This window comes from Cololabis saira, chromosome 1, assembly GCF_033807715.1.
Source record: "Cololabis saira isolate AMF1-May2022 chromosome 1, fColSai1.1, whole genome shotgun sequence".
Classification (NCBI taxonomy): domain Eukaryota; kingdom Metazoa; phylum Chordata; class Actinopteri; order Beloniformes; family Belonidae; genus Cololabis; species Cololabis saira.
In genome coordinates, this window is record NC_084587.1 from 23482845 (window position 1) to 23501528 (window position 18684).

An 18684-nucleotide genomic window follows, 5' to 3' on the forward strand; every position below is an offset into this window, starting at 1 on the left:
GTGTAATCCAACTATCCGTATCCATACATGCACTAGAAAACAACTGAGTAGTTGTCCACTGTAGCAACTGCTAAGTAGGGCTGTTCGATTTTGCCCAAAAATAAAATCTCAATTTTTTTCTCTCAAAATCCGATTTTCGATTACGATTATTTTGTGAATTGACAAAAGGCAAAGAAATGATTTCAAATATGCTGTTTTTTTATTGAACATTTGCCCCATTGGGCTTTAAGTGTAAACTTTGCTCTTATTAAACCAAAAATGAATGAATAAAGTGCAAAACTCTGTAAAATAAGTTGAAAAAAAAAAAGTTTTAAAAAATATAATAAAATATAAAGTTTTATCTCTGGAAAAAAAAAAATCAGCAAATCAGCACTTGCAAACATACAGTAAGTTATATTTCCAATTAAATAAAACAAGACATTTTCTAATTAAACTAAACTGGGTCTTTGCATGCTAAATAATAATGCAACCCATGAAGGAGGTAGAGGTGTGTAATGGGGCACTTGTCACAGGTATTGAGAGGTATTTCCATCAATCATTAATATGGTATCAATCATTAATATGTGTGCAGACAAGGTTAAAAAAAAAAAAAATCGATTTTACGATTTTCATGTTTTAACATCGTTCTAATTACATAATCGCGATTACGATTTAAAATCGATTAATCGAACAGCCCTACTGCTAAGCATAGAAAAATTAAAGCAACACAAAGGCACTATTGCAATTCTTAGTTTAGTTGGTGTTTTTTTTCTTTTCTTACTTGGTGAAACTCCTTTTCTTCACAATTACCAGCAACCAACCTCACATCATCAAGGTCCATCCACTTGACTCCCACACCCTGCATCTGATTTCACTGTTGTCCCATTTCATACCCAAATATTCATTAGAAAAGGTAACTTCAAACAACAGAGGCATGTAAGCGTACGTTGTGAGCTTACAGCAACATCTAACCAGAAGGACCATTCGTGAATAGCTGGGATATACCGTATTTTCTGGACTATAAGCCGCACCTGCATATAAGCCGCATCTGCTCTATTTTTAAAAAAAATAATTAAAAAAGATATACAAGCCGCACCCGCTCTATTTAAAAAAAAAAAAGATATGCAAGCCACAGATATTTATGTTAGATTAGATATTTACTACATGTACAGAAGGATTTTGAACTGTAAAATGATGTACATGTTTGTACCTAAATAGATCCTTTCCTAACAGTCTTTTAACACGGCAGCAACTTTGCTGATTAAAACGGGACAGAACCAAGAGAAAATAACCGGTATTTATTTATCTATTTATCTGTTTGAAATCTGCTTCTACCTACTTCTATCTGCTAAAGAAGAAGTAGCGTATTCTTCTTTGCATTTATTTTGTCTTAGTTTTGATTCTAATTCCGGTTAGAGCGCCCCGAGCGGTGGAAGAAAAATCCACAGCATAGCCGCACCTTTGTATAAGCTGCATGGTTGAAAACCTATGAAAAAAGTAGCGGCTTATAGTCCAGAAAATACGGTACATATACAACACTGCTGCTCAAAGCCTATTAACCTCCATCAGTCTTCTTACCATCTGATATGGCTGGACTCGACTACTAGTCTATACTGACAACATTCTGCAGTGGCATTTGGGGAAGAGCCCATCCATGTAAGCAGTCATAGATTAGCAGTAGATACTATTAGTGTGTGTCTTCGAGCTGTGCTGAGTGCGTGTCCAGCATTGACAAATCCTCCCACGCCTAATTTAAGCCCCTGCATTAATCACTGGGCTTGGAGGACAGAGAGTCAAAGATGGGTCGTGATGGAGGTGGTGGCGGGTGGGGAGGGGGGATGAAACTGGACCCACTTTGCTGCTTTTTCACCTGAGGTTATTTGGACAGAAGGAGGGAGTCTGAGAGGACGAGTGAGAAAGGAACAAAGAAAATAAGAAAGCTAGAGACGAAAAGGAGGGACAAAAATTAATTGCAAAGGAGGGAAAAAAGCAAGTGAGCCATTAAAAGAGGAAGAAAGGAAAGAAGGAGAAAGAAGCTGATTATTTGTAATTAATTAGGCGTTATTGTTCTAAATTAGCCTGCTACATGGGTGCTCATTAATCTTCTGTAGTGGGAAGCACTGATTGGTAATCCATAGCTGTTTTCTGAGTGCACAGCCTGTTCTAAATGCACCAGCGGTCTGTCTCTCTCTCTCTCTCCCTCCAGCTTTCCCACTCATCATACTGCAAGACCTTCTAACCCATTAGTTTGTGCTTAATTTGACATTTAGCATTTTTAGCAATTAAAACGCTGCATTCAGAGTGCACTGCTGTGGACATCATGCAGGGACGAGGTGAAGCACATAACATGATAGGTTCAGGATGCCGTCTGTAGTTTAAGATGATGCATGCCGACCTTAAATGGGGTTCTGCAACAGATCCAGTTACCACTAGACAGAGGTAGCATGCCTCTATGTGGTTTTTAAAACAGCATTTAGCCTCGCTATGATACGTAGAAAACTGCCTTGGGTGACTAAGACATCCATGCTGATCTAATCTAATTTCAGTCTACTCCGTGACTCAGTCTGGCTTTAGCGGGTTATGGAAAAATGTTATGGTAATGTCGAAAAACATGGTGGGCTTCTCTAATGTGACAGGTAACATGGTATTACATGGGTGCAACAGAGGCAGATCATGTAAAAGATCGGCTAGAAGGGGACCAAATTGCATAAACAAAGAGCCGCTGCAGAAATTAATTGTGGTCAGGTGTCCTGCTTGATAAGAATTTGAATAAATCCGATATCAGTACAAAATAAACCCTGTTTTTATTTTTCTCTATGATTAACAAATATAGATGCTCCTAAAACGCAGCTTAAAAGAGACCCTTAAAATGCCTCATTCCTTTGCTTTATAACAAATCTTGAATAACCTGTTACACTAGATCGGAATCAGGCTGAAAAGGGGTCACTTTTGAAAGAGAGTAGGAGCCTGGGAGCCACCTATAAAGCAACCATAATGAGCCGCCACAAAACAAGAGGGAAATGGGGAGGAAAGCACAACCCCTAATCTAATTAGCTAAATGCAATTCCTCCTCCAAAATCAATGTCATCGGCTTTTGCCGTTCAGGTTGTACAGTTTTGCTTTTGTTCACATTTTCATCATTTATCACTTGTTGTAAAAAAAAAAATGTCTCTTCTCTTCACCTGCTCTATTGACATACAAACATTTTCAGTACCTGTAACTTAATCATAAAATACTTCATGATTAGACTTGCTTTTAAGAATAATATAAATAAATAAACAACAGATGACATTTTGAGATGTCATAAGTAACCTGACAGTTACATGTTGCTTTGTCATTTTTTACCCTCATAAAGCTGCCAACTTCTTGTCATGGAAGGACAATTGAGTTTTCTTAATGTAACATTTCAATATTCTCAGTGGACAAAAACTGTTTAACCACAGCTTTTGTGTTCAATCATGAAAACTTCAGAGAATATCTTAAATCCACTCATGCATATTGTGTTTTGTATAAGATGCGTGTACTACTTCTTCGTGGCGTCTGACACGTGTAATGAAGCTCGCTGACAGTGCAGGAGTGAAGGGCACGGGGACCTTCACGCCTCGATCCCTCACTTTTGGAGAGATCCTTGTTCTCGGACTGATTTGTGTGCAGAGATGGACGAGGGGCACCTTGGAAGGGTTGAGTGGGGCCCCGAGTACGAGGGCTGTTGTGTCAGCGTGCCCACCTGCATGAACATCTGCCCATTCAGAGACACGCGCATGCAAATGCCCTTCCTTCACAATGACTGGCAAACAACAACTACGGAAATTCATAGTTTGCCATATTCACATTTTAGTCCCTCCAAAAACTTGTATAACTGGCTCACACTAAATAAAGAATTCAGCTGAATTAAAAAAAAAAAAAAAAAAGGTTTGTGGTGGTTCTCATAATTAAAAAAAAAAAATACATTAAAAAAAATAAAGTGTGGTAGGATTGCTCCCCCAGAGTCTGAATATCGTCTGCACTAAAACAAACTTAAAAGAAAAAGGATCTTTTACTTTTACTTGAAGCTTAACAGTAATTTCTGTACCTCAGATCGTGGAAATCTGGGTAAAAATGTACATACTTGCGAAATGTAGCCTATGACTTATTTATAGAAATTCATCAAAGCAAAAACGTGGAATGCACAGCTTGATTCAAAGAGGATTCGACACCCACAGATGCGAAAACATGCGTTCAGCTTGAGGCATATTGTTCATATTCAACTAGCAACGCTACCGTGGCTGATACAAGGCAAACTATGTCTTTGTAAAGGGGAAATGTGCAAATATGTATTTGTGAATGCATATATGCACTTATCAAGAGGCTCCCAGTGGGCTGGTTGTATTTATGAGGCCTTGTTTCTGCGATTGTTCTTCTGTAGTTTCGATGAATATTCAATGCGGTCTGAGAGAAAGGCTTGCTAGAAGCCCAAGAGAGAAGAAGGGCAAAGAGAAAATGTGGCTGGTAACTCACATTCACTCAAAACACAGGCACACACGTGCTCTCACACAGTCTCACACACACACAGTCTCTCACACACACACACACACACACTCAGACATACGGCCCTGCAGCAGTGGGAGGAGAGAGCAACAGTGACAAACGGCTCCGGTGCTACAAAGGTGGCAGGAAATCTATCAAACGGGACAATAAAATTGCAATTGAGTTTCTTTAGCCTTTTTTTCTTTTCTTTTTTATAGCAGATGCATGTATCTTTGGTGGCTAGCACCCGTTGCAACTACTCGATTCACAGGCAGCTCCCCTGCACTGTGGGCGCATTTGTGTGTGTGTATTTATTTCACATTGCACAAGAGCATGGGTTAATTGAAATACAGTGCACGGATGAAATTCTGCTGTATGCCTTATAAATGCATACAAGCAAAAGGGAAAAAATATCTTATGGAAAAGAAGAAAAAAACAACGGTTACAGCCTTTTTAAGGGTAAAGAATATCTGCACTCTTCGAGAACCGGCACCAGGCACAAAGTAAGATAACAAAACAGTCTCTTGCCAAAATGTTCGAACAGAAAAGTACTTTATTACTTTCTAGTAGAATAATTCTTTATAATATATTTTAACCCTTTAATGCCTGACATGAAATTTATTTTTCTTGAAATTAAAAAACAGCCCAAATTTTACCTTTAATATGTCATTTTTATTTTGTATAACTGTTTTATTGTTTAAAACTTTTTTGTTTTGTTTTAATTATGGATGTAGTATCTAAGAAATATGTGCATCAAATATGATGCATCAGGCTTTATGGGGTTCAAAATGATTTACTGAGTCCAAACAGAGAAGGAGGCACGTGCTGCCGTGTCTCAGTTTCAAGACAAGACAAGACTATATTAAGAAGTTATTTTCCCTTTTTGTTATCTTTCTGTCGCCTTGTGTCCTCTGTTCTTCGGTGTTTGGAGATGTGGAAAGACATTAGGCTTTCAAAACACCCTGAATTCAACGCACACAGACACAAACACACACACATACACACAAACACACAGCATCCTGTTAATTGCTGCTTTCAGACAGCCAGTCTGTCTGTGCCCCCTGTTGGCCGCCAGCCGCCACAGCATCACACGTTACAGTGAAACGTCTCATATCACAAGCACTTCTTTAACCCCACTTTCAATCTGCCAAGCTTAAAAACCCCCAAGACCACAATCTGACACCAACTTCAATTACTTCACTGCTCTGGAACAGACTTGCGAAACACGATATCAACAGTGAATTTCTAAAGCACTATTTTGAATACGACTTTTGGAAATAAGAAGTGCCAGAAGTTTATTTTTATCTGAGCAACGTGAAAGAAAGAGACTCCTTACATAAATAAAGAGAGGAAAGGCTGAAGGGATTCATTCCAATTGGTTTATACTGAAACTAGATTTTAAATTATAATCACCGTACAGCTTCCATTGGCTAATCTGATGGGCAATGAGAGGCAAGATGGAATTACTAGGCCAGCCTACACTGCAAGTTAAAGGGGCAGACAATAATGCTCTATATCTTCTCATTTGATGAAATGCATTTTGTTCACTTCAAAAGCCAAACATGGGTGACAGGGCTGCAGGCTGTGATTGAATATTGCTCTCTGTTTGGCTGTAATCAAACTCAGAAGGACTGTGGTTACAGTTGCGATGGAATCAGATGCGAGTCAGATGCGATGTGTTTAGGTTGACGATATTGCAGCACGATGTGAGTGAGTGCGGTAAAACGAACAGAAGTAGAAAATAGACAGACAAAAGAAGGGCCATGGAAAAAAAAAAAAAAAAAGCCTTGTTTATCATGTGTTTGAGTAGTGCATGGATATAATGAGCGCTCTGACCTTGGAGTGGGTGATGGACAGGGTGTCCACCCAGACACGCCAGCCGCCCCACTCGTATTTGATGGCGTGGTAGAGCAGGATGCGGAAGATGGCGTACACCATCTCTGTGATTTTCTGCTCCTCACTGTTCCGTGGGTTGATGAAGCACAGAGAGAGCATCCACTCCTGCCACACGGAGCACTGCAGCAGGCTCCTGAAACAACAAAGGTGGGACGCTGCTCAACGTAATCATGGCATGGACGGCTGTGTGGTGAAGTACTTCTCTATCCAGTAAAATGCTAAAATTTCTCCTTTTTTTTTTTTACCTGCGGTTCTCTCTGCTGTTATTGAACAGTTTGATCATGTCTGACAGAAAGACCCTGCGCACCTCCATGCTCTCAGGGGATGGGGGAGTATTCTTCAGCAAGGCTGCTATTACCTTCAGAATCTCTGAAAAAGAAAAATTGCCCTCCTGTTTACAGTCTGAGATAAAAGGAAAATATATTTACAGAGCGGAGAAAGGGGGGAAATAACACAGCCTGAAAATATATTTTTCCACAGGATATGATATCAAGTGGCATTTTAAGGTTTATAAAATAAACACTGAATACAGAAACACTCAACCTTTCCTTCACAAATTAACAGATAATCGTACATGTGAAAATCCCCTTCATCACAAACTATCTGAACGCCAGCACGTCAAATCTGGGTTTTTGGTATAAAAAAAAAAAACAGAGCAAACCAAAAAGTTCAAACCATTGATCTTTATCACACTGTAATTGTTTTGGTATTGTTTCAAACAAGCAAACGAGAGCCACAGACACTTCTGGAAGGTTTGGTTTTGGTTAAACCAAAGAGACTGATTGTTTAGATGAATTATCTAGACAGTGTCGGTGTGCATTTGCTCCGAGTTAAAAGATGGAGGGTCTTGGATTTCACTTGTCTTTTCAGACCTTGGCACTAACCGATGCCCCCTCCCTCCCGCTCGTCCCAGCAGACAGTTGTGTTGTTTCTACGCCTTAGTCACTCAAATTATGAGTCGCTGAACCTTTACCGCCAGAAAATTACCCCAGCATGTACCAGGAATGAGAATAGAGGGATGGTGTATTCTTCTCTTTTTTCCATTTGCTCTTGCTTCTTTTCCCCAGTTAATTTGAGGGAAACGCTACTTCCTCGGTTTATTTGATTGGCTCTGACGTTACTAAAGACTGCAATCAGGGGGCCATTTTGGGAGTTTGTCGCAGATTAAATCAGGAGAATACACGGCAAAAGAGAAACAGACCACCGCTCTGTGCTCCATAGCCTGAGTGCAAATGTACGAACCCCTACAAGGTTTCTGTGATATATATATATACACACACCGCCTGTCTAGGATGGTTGGGTCGGAGAGTTTTTAACACAATAAAGGCCTTAGATAATCAGTGTGTGACTGTAGCAAGACCTTGTCAGATTAAGGCTGGTTGGAAGTAAACCTTGGTTGTGATTATAACAAGCGCTTGAATTTCAAACTGATTAAAGATGTTTTGCACATGTGTATATAAAAAAGGTGCACGAGCTTACGTAAGAGCATGAGTGAGGGGGAAAAAAAAAAGGTTGTTAGTTAAAATGAATACTGATTTCAACATATGAAAAGATTTGAGCTGATGTGAAATTGGACACAAGTAATAGCCTGAAAATATGGGATGGGAACAAGGATCAAGCCATCATTTCTAGTTACGTGGTCACTTACTTGGAAAAAAGAGATGTACTAAAGGCTAATAACTACTATACAATGTTTTTAATCCTGTAATATATTTGGTTTGGTTAAAAAATGCTTCCTTTAACAGTAACAATACACACTGAAGAAAATTATAGTATATTGTAATATGAGATACTAATATTTAATGAATAAAAATAAATTCAACAACATATAAAACTCTTAAAGCACAGATTATTTCTATTCTTTTTTTTTTAGGTGTACATGCATAGTTGAATGTATATTATTTGAATTATAAGATGCATAAAATAACCCAAACATGATTAAATAACTGAATTTTCCATCCTATGTAAAAAAAATAATAAGCGCAATTATTTTCACCCCATTCATCAGCCCTTTACATGCAAATTAATCCTGTTGAAAAATAATTGAGAGCTACAATAAAACAAGGATGTGTGTGTGTTGGCCCCATCCTCATATAAAGGTGTACATCTGAGGCTCTGTTTTTATGAATATAAACTGGCTGCAAAATTTATGTTGTTCATTTGCTGGCCGGTGCATAGCCATCGTGCAGTTCCACAGGGATCACCCTCCTCGGCATGAAACTGTAGGTATGTAGAGGGAACGCTGCAGCGGGTGATTTAGGAGAACGGTGTGGCGTACAGGAGGCACTTACGTGGGTTGAGAATCTTCACAGTGGAGTCGGGGTCCGGATGCTGTTTATGGATCACTTGAGTGCAGATCTGCTCTGTAAGAATCTGCCACGGGACAAATATGGGATTCGAGTCATAAATGTCTACCTTACTTCTAACATTGAAAACGAAACAAAACACGGAGTCATGCTTCCGTTTGCCTATCACATTTTTCTCAATGGTCAGCAATTTTTTTTATCTTATGTGTATTTCATGCGGGTATTCAATTTTTATAGGGAATTGGAAAATTTCATAGGCTGATATGGCACAAATTTAGATTACACGTATGCAAAAAGGACAGCTGTTACGATGCAATTAAAATCGCTTTAAATTAGTTCTGTGTTTTCTACCGCCCTTTTTTATGAATATCAGTCGTGTTCTGTGATCGTGGAGACTGCGCATATGCAGACTGACCTCAAAGAGCACATTGTAGGTTGTCATGGTGAACTGGTTGGAGTGGAGCATCAGGCGTTCGGTGAGCAGCGAGAACAGACCATGACTCAGCATGACCTCGGCTTTCCTCCTGATCAAGATGTTAAAAGGTCAGAGGACCCTCAGTAAACACGGGTATTTGATTAAATCACTATCGCATTTGAAAAAAATGCAGTGCACTTCTGAAACATGACAAAATGCTGGCTTCAATTCTTCGAGAGAAACACAACAATCATCATGTTTGTAACAGATCTATATTGAAAAGGAGTTCAACACATGATGATGAATGATGAGGGCAAAAATCTGCGGTTTCTGGTCAATCTAATAACAGCAGTCACTGATGTAGCAGGAAAATCAGTTCAGGTCCAGCGGAAAGTCGTGAAAGAGAATCTCTGATGGGGCAGTCAGCCCAGATTTTCAATGAAAATTATTCGTCACATTCATCTCCGGTTCGTCATCACCTCCAGCCTCAGCATAGCTGCAAATATTACACTCCTGATTTCCAACAAATCCAAAAAAGGAAAGTAAAAGGAAAATGCTATTTTTTTCTGTCTGTTCTGTAAATAAAGTTATTTTATTTATTTTTAAGTCAAGATAACAAAAAAGCTTGCAGCTAAGGAAATATATTTTTACATAAACCACAATGTAAATAATAGTCATAATCACACCAGATAATTTATAACTTAGAGAAATTTTGTAAGGAATAACAGTTAATCTCATTCTCACGTAGAACCTTTCTTGTAACTGTAATAGGCAACAATATGCACACGGAAAGCATATAAGAAAATGGTTTCACAACATCCCCCCACCCCCCTTTAAATTTCTGGTTTGATGATTTTATGTTTGACATTTCACAGCCGAGAAATAGGCAGGAGCTGTGAAGAAAGAGAGAGAGCAGTAAAAGTTCGACTGGCCAGGAATCAAACCGAGTGCTGTTAAGGTCATTAGCCCAACTGGTGTGATCCTTCATCAGTCATCAAAGTACACTATACTGTTTAAAAAAATAAAAAACAAAATTCCAGATTCATAGTTTTGATAGACATTGAAATAGAGTCTGTGGAGTGAAATCAGGTACTTACTTTGGTGACAAGCTTTTCAGAAAGTATCCCATGACCTTGAGTGCTTGGACTCTTATTCCCTCACTTTTTGATGCCAGTAGCTTATAGATCACACTGTTGATTCAAAACAAAACATTGTGTCAGCTACGTCTCTAATTTAAAATAGAACTGAATTGTATTTTAACGAATGCAAAAAAAAAAAAAAAAAAAACACACTAAAGTATTAAAAAGTATTAATTTAAAAAAATCATAATAAGAGTAACTATACCGAATCCCATTACGCTGGTCAAAGGCTTGGACCATGGAGCCAGGATGTTCAGACATCAGAGCAACTAACAGCTGCAGCACATCCATGAGATTGTCATCCTGTGGAACATGAAGGAAACGAGCTGAAGTTGCTTTGCTACACTTAAATGGCAACCTTAAAATGTGATACATAAAACTGAGCAGTTTGTGGTGCTAATGTTAATGATAACTCAGATATTTGCATTTGTGCTTCGGAATAATATTTGTAACACCAGGAGTAGTATATTCAATGCATCACAGGTATAACAATTCATAAAATAAGGGACTGTAACATGATGGCAACTTTTTCAGACAGTTTTGTTGTCAACCTTCAGGTCCACAATCTTTCTGTTGATCGATTTGGTTCGCATCCACCATATCTAAACAGTTATACTCTTGTCATAATAATATTTTTACTTGAAGGCATGAAAAATGACATTAGCCAATGATGCTGCCTTTAGCAACAAAAAATGTTCTCTGTTGCTTATGCGTGGTAGGGAGGCCGAGTACACTGGAGCAGTATTGTGCTGCCATCTGGTGGTAACGCCTCCATTTGCTTGTAACGGCCGAGTGGACTTCCATACACATGCCTACCTCGTGCATGGTCAGGAGGTAGTTGAGGATACTCTGCAGCTCATCTTCCTTCACCCCATGATCCTGTAATATAAAAGTGAAGCTCATCTAATAATTAACTTAATTTGATGCCCCCTGAAAATATAAAAATAAAAAGGCATAATGCAAAAAAACATTACTTTAACTAAAGTCTAAAGCAGTACAACTTTGCAGTATCTGAATATTAAGACAGCCAAAAGCAGGAAAAGAAAAACAATATTAATATTTTTAAATTACACCCACTAAACTTGCCTTCATTATGAGTTGTTTGACAAACAACAGTAGAAACGCTCGCAAAGAGAGCATCTCCTTCTGGTTTGGCCTTGGACCATCTGAAAGCACAAAACAGCAGCTAAGAATACGGCAGTTGATTAACTCTTGTACTGTCTTTTTAACGCAAACCTATTAACCTCAGTCATCATTTAAAAGACGGGTAAGAGCTAAAGTACAGTGTGTGAATTGTTGAGATAAATGAAATGAGAAGAAAAGGGACAAAAATAATCCTATTCCTGTATTACATCATAAATATACAATATACAATTACAGAAAATTTCGGAAAATTTGAATGCATTCTCACCAAGGCCTTTAGGCACAACTCCACTGCGGTCTTGAGGGTTAACCACCCAGTAGTAGTATTTTAGTGTATGCATGACCTGAAGCACTGTGCCCACCCTGCGTATGGCATTGTAGATGGTCACCGTGCTGATGAACTCCGTTGCCAGGTAAGTGTAGAGTATCAGCTGCACCTGTATGTGTAAGCAAACAAGGGGCGAAAAAAACAATGCAGTTTGACGTGAGAAGCACCTTTTTAATTGGCTTTTTTTGTTTGCTCACTCTGCAGAAAAATAAAGCCGGCGCTTCCAAGTGTCCAAGGATTAACCCGTTTGGACCAGATGCAACATGTAAAGCCTGATACACGGGTGGCTTTTATTTCTTTAAATAAAAATAACTCCGGAATGGTTTTATGCCTTATATTCATAATTTCTTCTGAAATTAAGCTATTAAAGTTTTGAATGGAAAATTTATTTAGTTTTAAAATGCTGTTTAAGTATGAGATGTAGAACTGTTCAAGCCAAGAGAGGGCAAACATGACCTCAGGGGAACAGCAATGTTTGACACAACAGCAATAAGAACAAATACAAAGGGCAGATGTTTATCCGTTTTAGGAGTAAAACTGTGGAACTCATTACACAACGACCTTAAACTAGCAAACTCAATAAAAGCATACAAGATATTATTCAAAGCAAAGGTAATGGACACATATATAGGAGCCCAATAAGCAAACAAAGAAGAATGCACACATGCATGAGATAAAATGACAACTTAAATTGGTTTTGTCGGTTTCCTTAGCATCTTTTCACTTTCTGTTTTCAGAGCTATCATTATTATTATTATCATTATTATTGCTATTATTATTATTTTGTGTAGACTTATGATACTTCATTTGTTCTTTTTGTATATTCTATTCTGTTAAAAGGTGGGCAAGATAAGCTTTATGCTTCAAGCCCAGACCTTTTCGGTCAAAATAATCACAATGTTGACCAGGGAATAACCTGTTTTATCTTGTTTGTTGATTTTTATGTTTGTGATTGACCGAAATAAATATTAACTAACTAACTAACTAAGATGACTTCTTAAGACTCATTGGGTGAGGAGAAGAGATTCTTATTTATAAAGCAATTACAGAGTTAAAATTGTAGGAAAAGCATTGAAATCTCTCCTGAAATTTCTCAGTTTTTACAAAAAGGAACTAAATACAAAAACATAGGGATGAATTTTTCTTCAATACTACCTATCGGTATTAAGCACATGACGCACTACACTATCCCTGTTTCCTGAATAAAAATCAAGCAAAATGGATAAGTAGGGTGTGGAAAAACTGGGTATATCCTCACTACTTTCTTCTATATGAAGACAAAGTAGCAGCCAGGTGCTGCACATCAAATGCACTATAATTTCTCATCAGCAGCTGTGAACACCTCTGAAAAGCATAAGTTTATGGCAGTTTGATTCTCCAAAGCATTAGGGTAGGTATTAACCCAATGACGGAGGAAATGCATCAGTTATGACCCCGGACAAATAATCGTTGCTGCCGATCAATGCGGTCTGGGTTATAAAGCAATTTCCAAACAATTTGGACTCCAGCTTTCGGCAGCGAGAAATTTCGTTCACTAATGAAAAACATTCCAGACAATTGTCAATTTGCCAATGTTCTGAGAAGAAGACATCTTAGCAAGTTTACATCGTCGTCAGACTGAGCCACACCTCAGATTCTACTGACGAAAGTTAGGATGTTCAATGTTAGAGATAATGGAAAATAGAATTTAGAAAAAACAGGCACAAGTAGTAGATTTTTAAAAGGGTTGCCAGGAGAAAATCTCTTATCACACAAGCCCAGCACACTACCAAATCTACAACAGAATGGCTGAAAAAGAAATGAATCGATATAAGATATTGATACGAAAGATATTGCAATGTTGTGGTTAAAGTACAAACCTCAACCCGACTGAAATAATGTGGCGGCGAATAAACAAATACCTATAAACTGAAACAACATTGTGAAGAGGAGTGGTTCCACAATAAGGGACGTATAATAAAGTGTTTCTGCAAGATCATGAATCAAGGAAGTGTACCCAATTTTAAAGACAAGGCATAATATGTTAACTGTTGCTGTTCATCTAATGTGGTATTTGCCAAATTTAGTAAGGATCAGATCATAATTTTGTATCCTAATGTCCTAATATTTTCATAGATTTGGGGGAATAAAAAGGTGTACATTCTTTGTATCAGCATGAAGTCCGTCAATTCAGTTTTTCAAAACACTTTCTTTTTCACATTAGCGTATATGTGCACTCATGTTACCTTGGCAGGGGCATGGATCCAGATGGCAGGGTTGAACAGGATGTGGTCACACAGCTGCTTGAGCGGCAGGATGCCATTCTGCAAGTTGCTAAGGTATCTGGAAAAGGCCAGAACGATGTCCAGGACAGGCCGCGTCACGTGTAGCTTGGAAGACTAGAACAGAGATAGAGAAAGGGAGAAAATAAAGGCCATATTTGGGGCAGTATATATTCCATACATGAGTGAAACCAAAAAGGATATACGTTGCAGAGTGAGGAGGGGAAAAAAGGGCACGTGTAGAGAAAAATAAAAAAGAGAGGAGGAGCTCCTCTTATGCCTAACAAGCACACAAGCAGATGTGACCTCCAAAAACAGCAAGGGGAAAACAGAGTGTCTCATATCAAGTGTTGTTGTTGGTGTGTGCTGTGTTAGTGTATCTGCAGCCGTACAGAAACAACATCAGCCCTATTTCAAAGCTGAGGTCATAATGTGAGCGGCTATTGGTCTGGGAAGATGGTTCCCCTGTGTGCGACTTTGCCAGCTGAGCTCATTTGTAATTTTCCTCACCTTTTCCAAAGTGTAGCCGATGACGAGAAAGCCTTTGCAGGCCAAGACCTGCTCTTGCATAGCCACTGAGTTCTTCAAGAGCTCCATCACAAAAGACAGCAAAGTGCAGCTGTCAAACACAGACACAGAAACGGTGACATGCAGAGAGACAGACAGGTTTTGACAGTGACAATAATCTATGTGAGCTGCTGACAAAGCCCCGACTGTCAAGGGTATATCCTAAAGGAAGTGTGATTGAATAACGTTGGTTGTGTCATCATTGTGCAGTAGAAGACATTTCTAAATAGTGTCACCTTGAGACCTTGATACATCCACACTGCACTTAATTTGGCTTCAATAATAATATTTTGGCATGTTACTCTAGATTTGCGATGGAGATAAACTAACGAGTTAGTGAGCATATACAGTAGTACTCATAGGAATTAAAACCATTAAATGTTAATTTGGAAAAGCAGTAATATAATAACAATCATCTAACATCAAACTAAAACATGTAACTGTCAGTAACAGCAGATTCATTATTACCAACTAAAAAAAAAGCAACCCAAATAATAAACCTTGTTTCGTTTTGCATCACAACTCTATTCAGGATATACAAAGCAAGAATCTTCCTGACTGCTTTTTTTGTTGAAACTGCAAGCACATTATTTGATGTTACCAAACAGAGGTGTCCAGCTCTTGGCTGGAGGGCTGGCAATAATCCAGCTGTGCAAACAGAGGGAAGAGGACCTGCACACCACCAATGGAGTGTATGCCACTCTGGACTGAGTGAGTCACCACAGCCTTCACGTCCTACAGAAACACACACATGCAAGCCAGCAATCAACATACTAGAACCGTTGTATTTCACGCATTCATTCTGACATTCACAGCAAGAAGCAAGTTTATTCTGCATCATGACAATCCCAGACCATACCACCACATTCCACATCCCCTATTTACTTTTCAGAGTTTAAAATTGTTTTTTCACATCTCTAAGTATTTTATTATTCATCTATAATGAATGATACTTAACATTTGAAATGGATGAAAATAAATTAGGATCTAAAGTTTTTATTTTATTTTTTGCTCTTGAACACCTAAACATACAATTGACATTGGTTATATTCATATTATTTTGTACCCTGCTGAATGCTGTGGTATGATGACCACTTTGGTTTGAATTCTTTTTTTTTTTTGTGTGTTATTGGATTAAATTTCTGAGCATTGCAAATCAAAGCTGTAAATGTAGGTCACAAATTCATTCATATTTCACAGAGTGTGTATCTGTATGGTGGAGGGAAGAAACTGTATGTCTGTGTGGCAGCAAAAAGCCTCCCCCACGAAAGGACAAAGCATGTTATTTTCTTTTATGAAAAGGCAAGACAGAAAATATTCATTGGTAATTAAGGAAATGCAGCAAATCTGAAGAAACTATCTTGTTTTCAGCTTTTAATTTAATATATTTCAAGTGCATGTTTGTGCCCCTCCTATACATACACACACGCAAGCAACGTACGGACAATTTCTGTTAACCAACTACTTGTACGTAACTCAAAATGAAACTTCCTGGAGAAAGCTAACTTTATAATTTGCATAACAAGGATTTTTCGGGGGGTTTTTTAGCAGCTGTAGTGGTATAGATGGTTTAACACACTTGTAACTCTGCCCTGATGAGGCTGTTAAAAAACTGAAATGCTAGCTGAGACACTTTCATTATCCTGCATGAAGAAAGTAAGAATACAGAGCCATATGTATCGACCAATGGGAGAGAAGCTTCTGCATATCAGAACACGGGACTTGAGTTTCAAGTAGAAAAATGCTTATCCTAGCAATATCAACCCCAACTCAGGAGGCTCTCACATGTTACCCCAAGCTAAACGATACACTGAGGGTGTATAATTACCTGCAGCATGAGTGCATGCGGTGAGTGGACGAAAATTGAGGCATTGTCCTTGGGGGAGGACTCAAGGCAGAGCTGGGCATCTGTGGCGCGAGGGTTGTAGGTGAAGGCGATGCTAGAGGACAGCTTGCCATCGTACAATAAGGTCTTATGATGCTCCGCAAACAACAAGTCACTCTCTGCCTTGTACTTGAAAGTGCCCTGTGGAAGAAGATAAAGAAAGGGAGAGAAGTTAATTTAGTAAAAGATGACAAGAAACACATACACACTGAACAGTGGAAAAACACAAGCTTGTTTAAAAGTTAAGATGCATAATTATTTCCTTGAACAATTATTTTACGGGGTTGAGTTATTGTCCCAAAAAAAAGTTATTGCAATGGAGAACACGATTAAAACTATTTGACAAACAAATTTAGTATTATAAGAAATTAAATGCTCCACTTGCGATTGTTTCTTGCCGTCAGTGATTATGACCGAGTGCAGCTGAATGGGCTCCTGTGTCAGTATAAATAATGCTTGTTTGACAGAACCTGTTGGATTGATTGACACTAAGGGCAGTGAGAGAGTCCAAAGCAATATATGAGAAAAAGTAAGGTTTTTACAAGTTTGTTTCTTAAAAAAACAAAACAAAACAAAAAAAACCTGCTTCTTCCTGAGTTGAGGAGAAACTGCTTGGGATAGTCAGCAACAATCCAGAAAGAACACAGGTGTAAGAAGAGAAGCAAAGGTGAATTCCAATTCTTGTGGATGCACACATGAAGAACTCCCCTCCCCGGGATGTGTTTGTTCCTATTTAAGTCTCCAGAGATTGAAGTCTAATAAATCTACACGTATATGTGTCTTTGCTCTTTGCAGCTACAGAGGAAAGCCACATGGGCAACAACAATTAAAGTGTGCAAGCCTTTAGAGAGCTTTGCACACAACCTTGGATGACGACATGACAAATGACTTCATTATCACGCACTTGTGAACACTCAGAGTATGACAGGCATGCAAAGATGAAGCTGTTAACACCAAAAACACTGAATAAAATGTGTGCTGATGATGCTAGCATCATTTTCTGTGGCCGTTTCTGTGGATCTGGTAAAAAGCACAAAGTTGTTGGAATTAAGATCAGAATAACCTCACACCATTAAACACCGTCGAACTTGGACACATTTAACGCTCCAACTGATCATTGACCCCAAACAGAAATTACAACTGGCTATGAGATGAGACAAAAATCAGGCTAAAACGATAAAAATCCATTCCTGACCTCAGCCTTCTTAACCCATTCATGCCTGATATGACATGTATACCTTTACTTTTAAAGCCTGGAAGGACATGTACATTGTAACAGTCTTTTCAAGACACACACTCTTTTACCATTTTTTTTATATTAATAAACATGAGGGAAAGGCCAGTGGCTTTGTAAAGTCAGCGTGAAAATACAGCATTTTGCTTCATGTATGGGGCTGAAAACTAAGGTTTGAGTGGATGATTTAAGAGGCTTGTTGATGGTAGACTTTTTGGTCTATATGTATAATTGAGGTAAAAAAAAAAAAAAAGAAGGAAACAAACAAAAATCTGGAATAAATTAAAACCTTGTTTAAAAAAAAAAAAGAAAAGAAAAAGCTGCAACTCATCTAGAGTCTCCCAACCCTTCTTACCAAATGGTTGCTGGGAAAGACTTCAGTCATCCCCCTGACTTTAATCATTACAATGAAGAGAGATAATACTAATAATTAACATAAGTAATTACAACACAGTATTTAGCTGAGTAAATTATTCTTTGCTTACTGCAAATGAATTTCTGCTTTGACTGCTGGGAGTGGGTCAGAGTTCAGAGAGACACCATTTCCATCTAATGGTGTGTATAATGCGAGCTGTGTTTCCACAGGACACACACACAGGTCACCTAAAAGTAAATAATGGTTCTTCAACTCCAAGAACCAGTTTTAGAGATATATTAACCACTCAGAGCTCCTGCGTTGTCTTCAAAGTTGCCTTTGTTTGACCAAGTGATAAGCTCTGATAGGATGAGTTTTGAATTTCTTAATAGTTTTTGGAATTGTATTTCTTTCTTTTTTTTCAGTTTAGTATCACTTAGTTTATTAAGTGCATCAGTAATTTTAGTTTTGAAAAATTGTCTAGCTTTAGTTTCATTGTAGAGGTATTGACAAAAAAAAAATCTATGATGAAAGACTCCTATCGACGATGCCATGCAGTACAAAAATCCTCTTTTTTTGAGTAATTACAATAAGAAAAAAAGCAACAAAAATGAAGCCACAATAAAAATAAATAAATGTGAAATTAAAATGAAAAAGTTAATTTTACCTG

General features: G+C 38.2%; 1 protein-coding gene across 10 annotated transcripts in view; it reads right to left on the reverse strand.

Annotated features, from left to right (window-relative positions):
• Positions 1–18684, reverse strand: part of lrba (LPS-responsive vesicle trafficking, beach and anchor containing) — a 198615-nt gene that overhangs the window by 146060 nt on the left and 33871 nt on the right. For all 10 annotated transcript variants that reach the window (XM_061718440.1, XM_061718470.1, XM_061718425.1 and 7 more), the window contains 13 exons: positions 16369–16566; positions 15142–15275; positions 14484–14592; positions 13938–14090; positions 11653–11821; positions 11328–11407; positions 11058–11120; positions 10447–10544; positions 10200–10292; positions 9103–9211; positions 8673–8754; positions 6627–6750; positions 6322–6514 (listed from right to left, as the gene is read on the reverse strand). In XM_061718440.1, the coding sequence (XP_061574424.1) occupies positions 6322–6514; positions 6627–6750; positions 8673–8754; positions 9103–9211; positions 10200–10292; positions 10447–10544; positions 11058–11120; positions 11328–11407; positions 11653–11821; positions 13938–14090; positions 14484–14592; positions 15142–15275; positions 16369–16566 (1605 nt within the window). The remainder of the gene's footprint in view (positions 1–6321; positions 6515–6626; positions 6751–8672; positions 8755–9102; positions 9212–10199; positions 10293–10446; positions 10545–11057; positions 11121–11327; positions 11408–11652; positions 11822–13937; positions 14091–14483; positions 14593–15141; positions 15276–16368; positions 16567–18684) is intronic.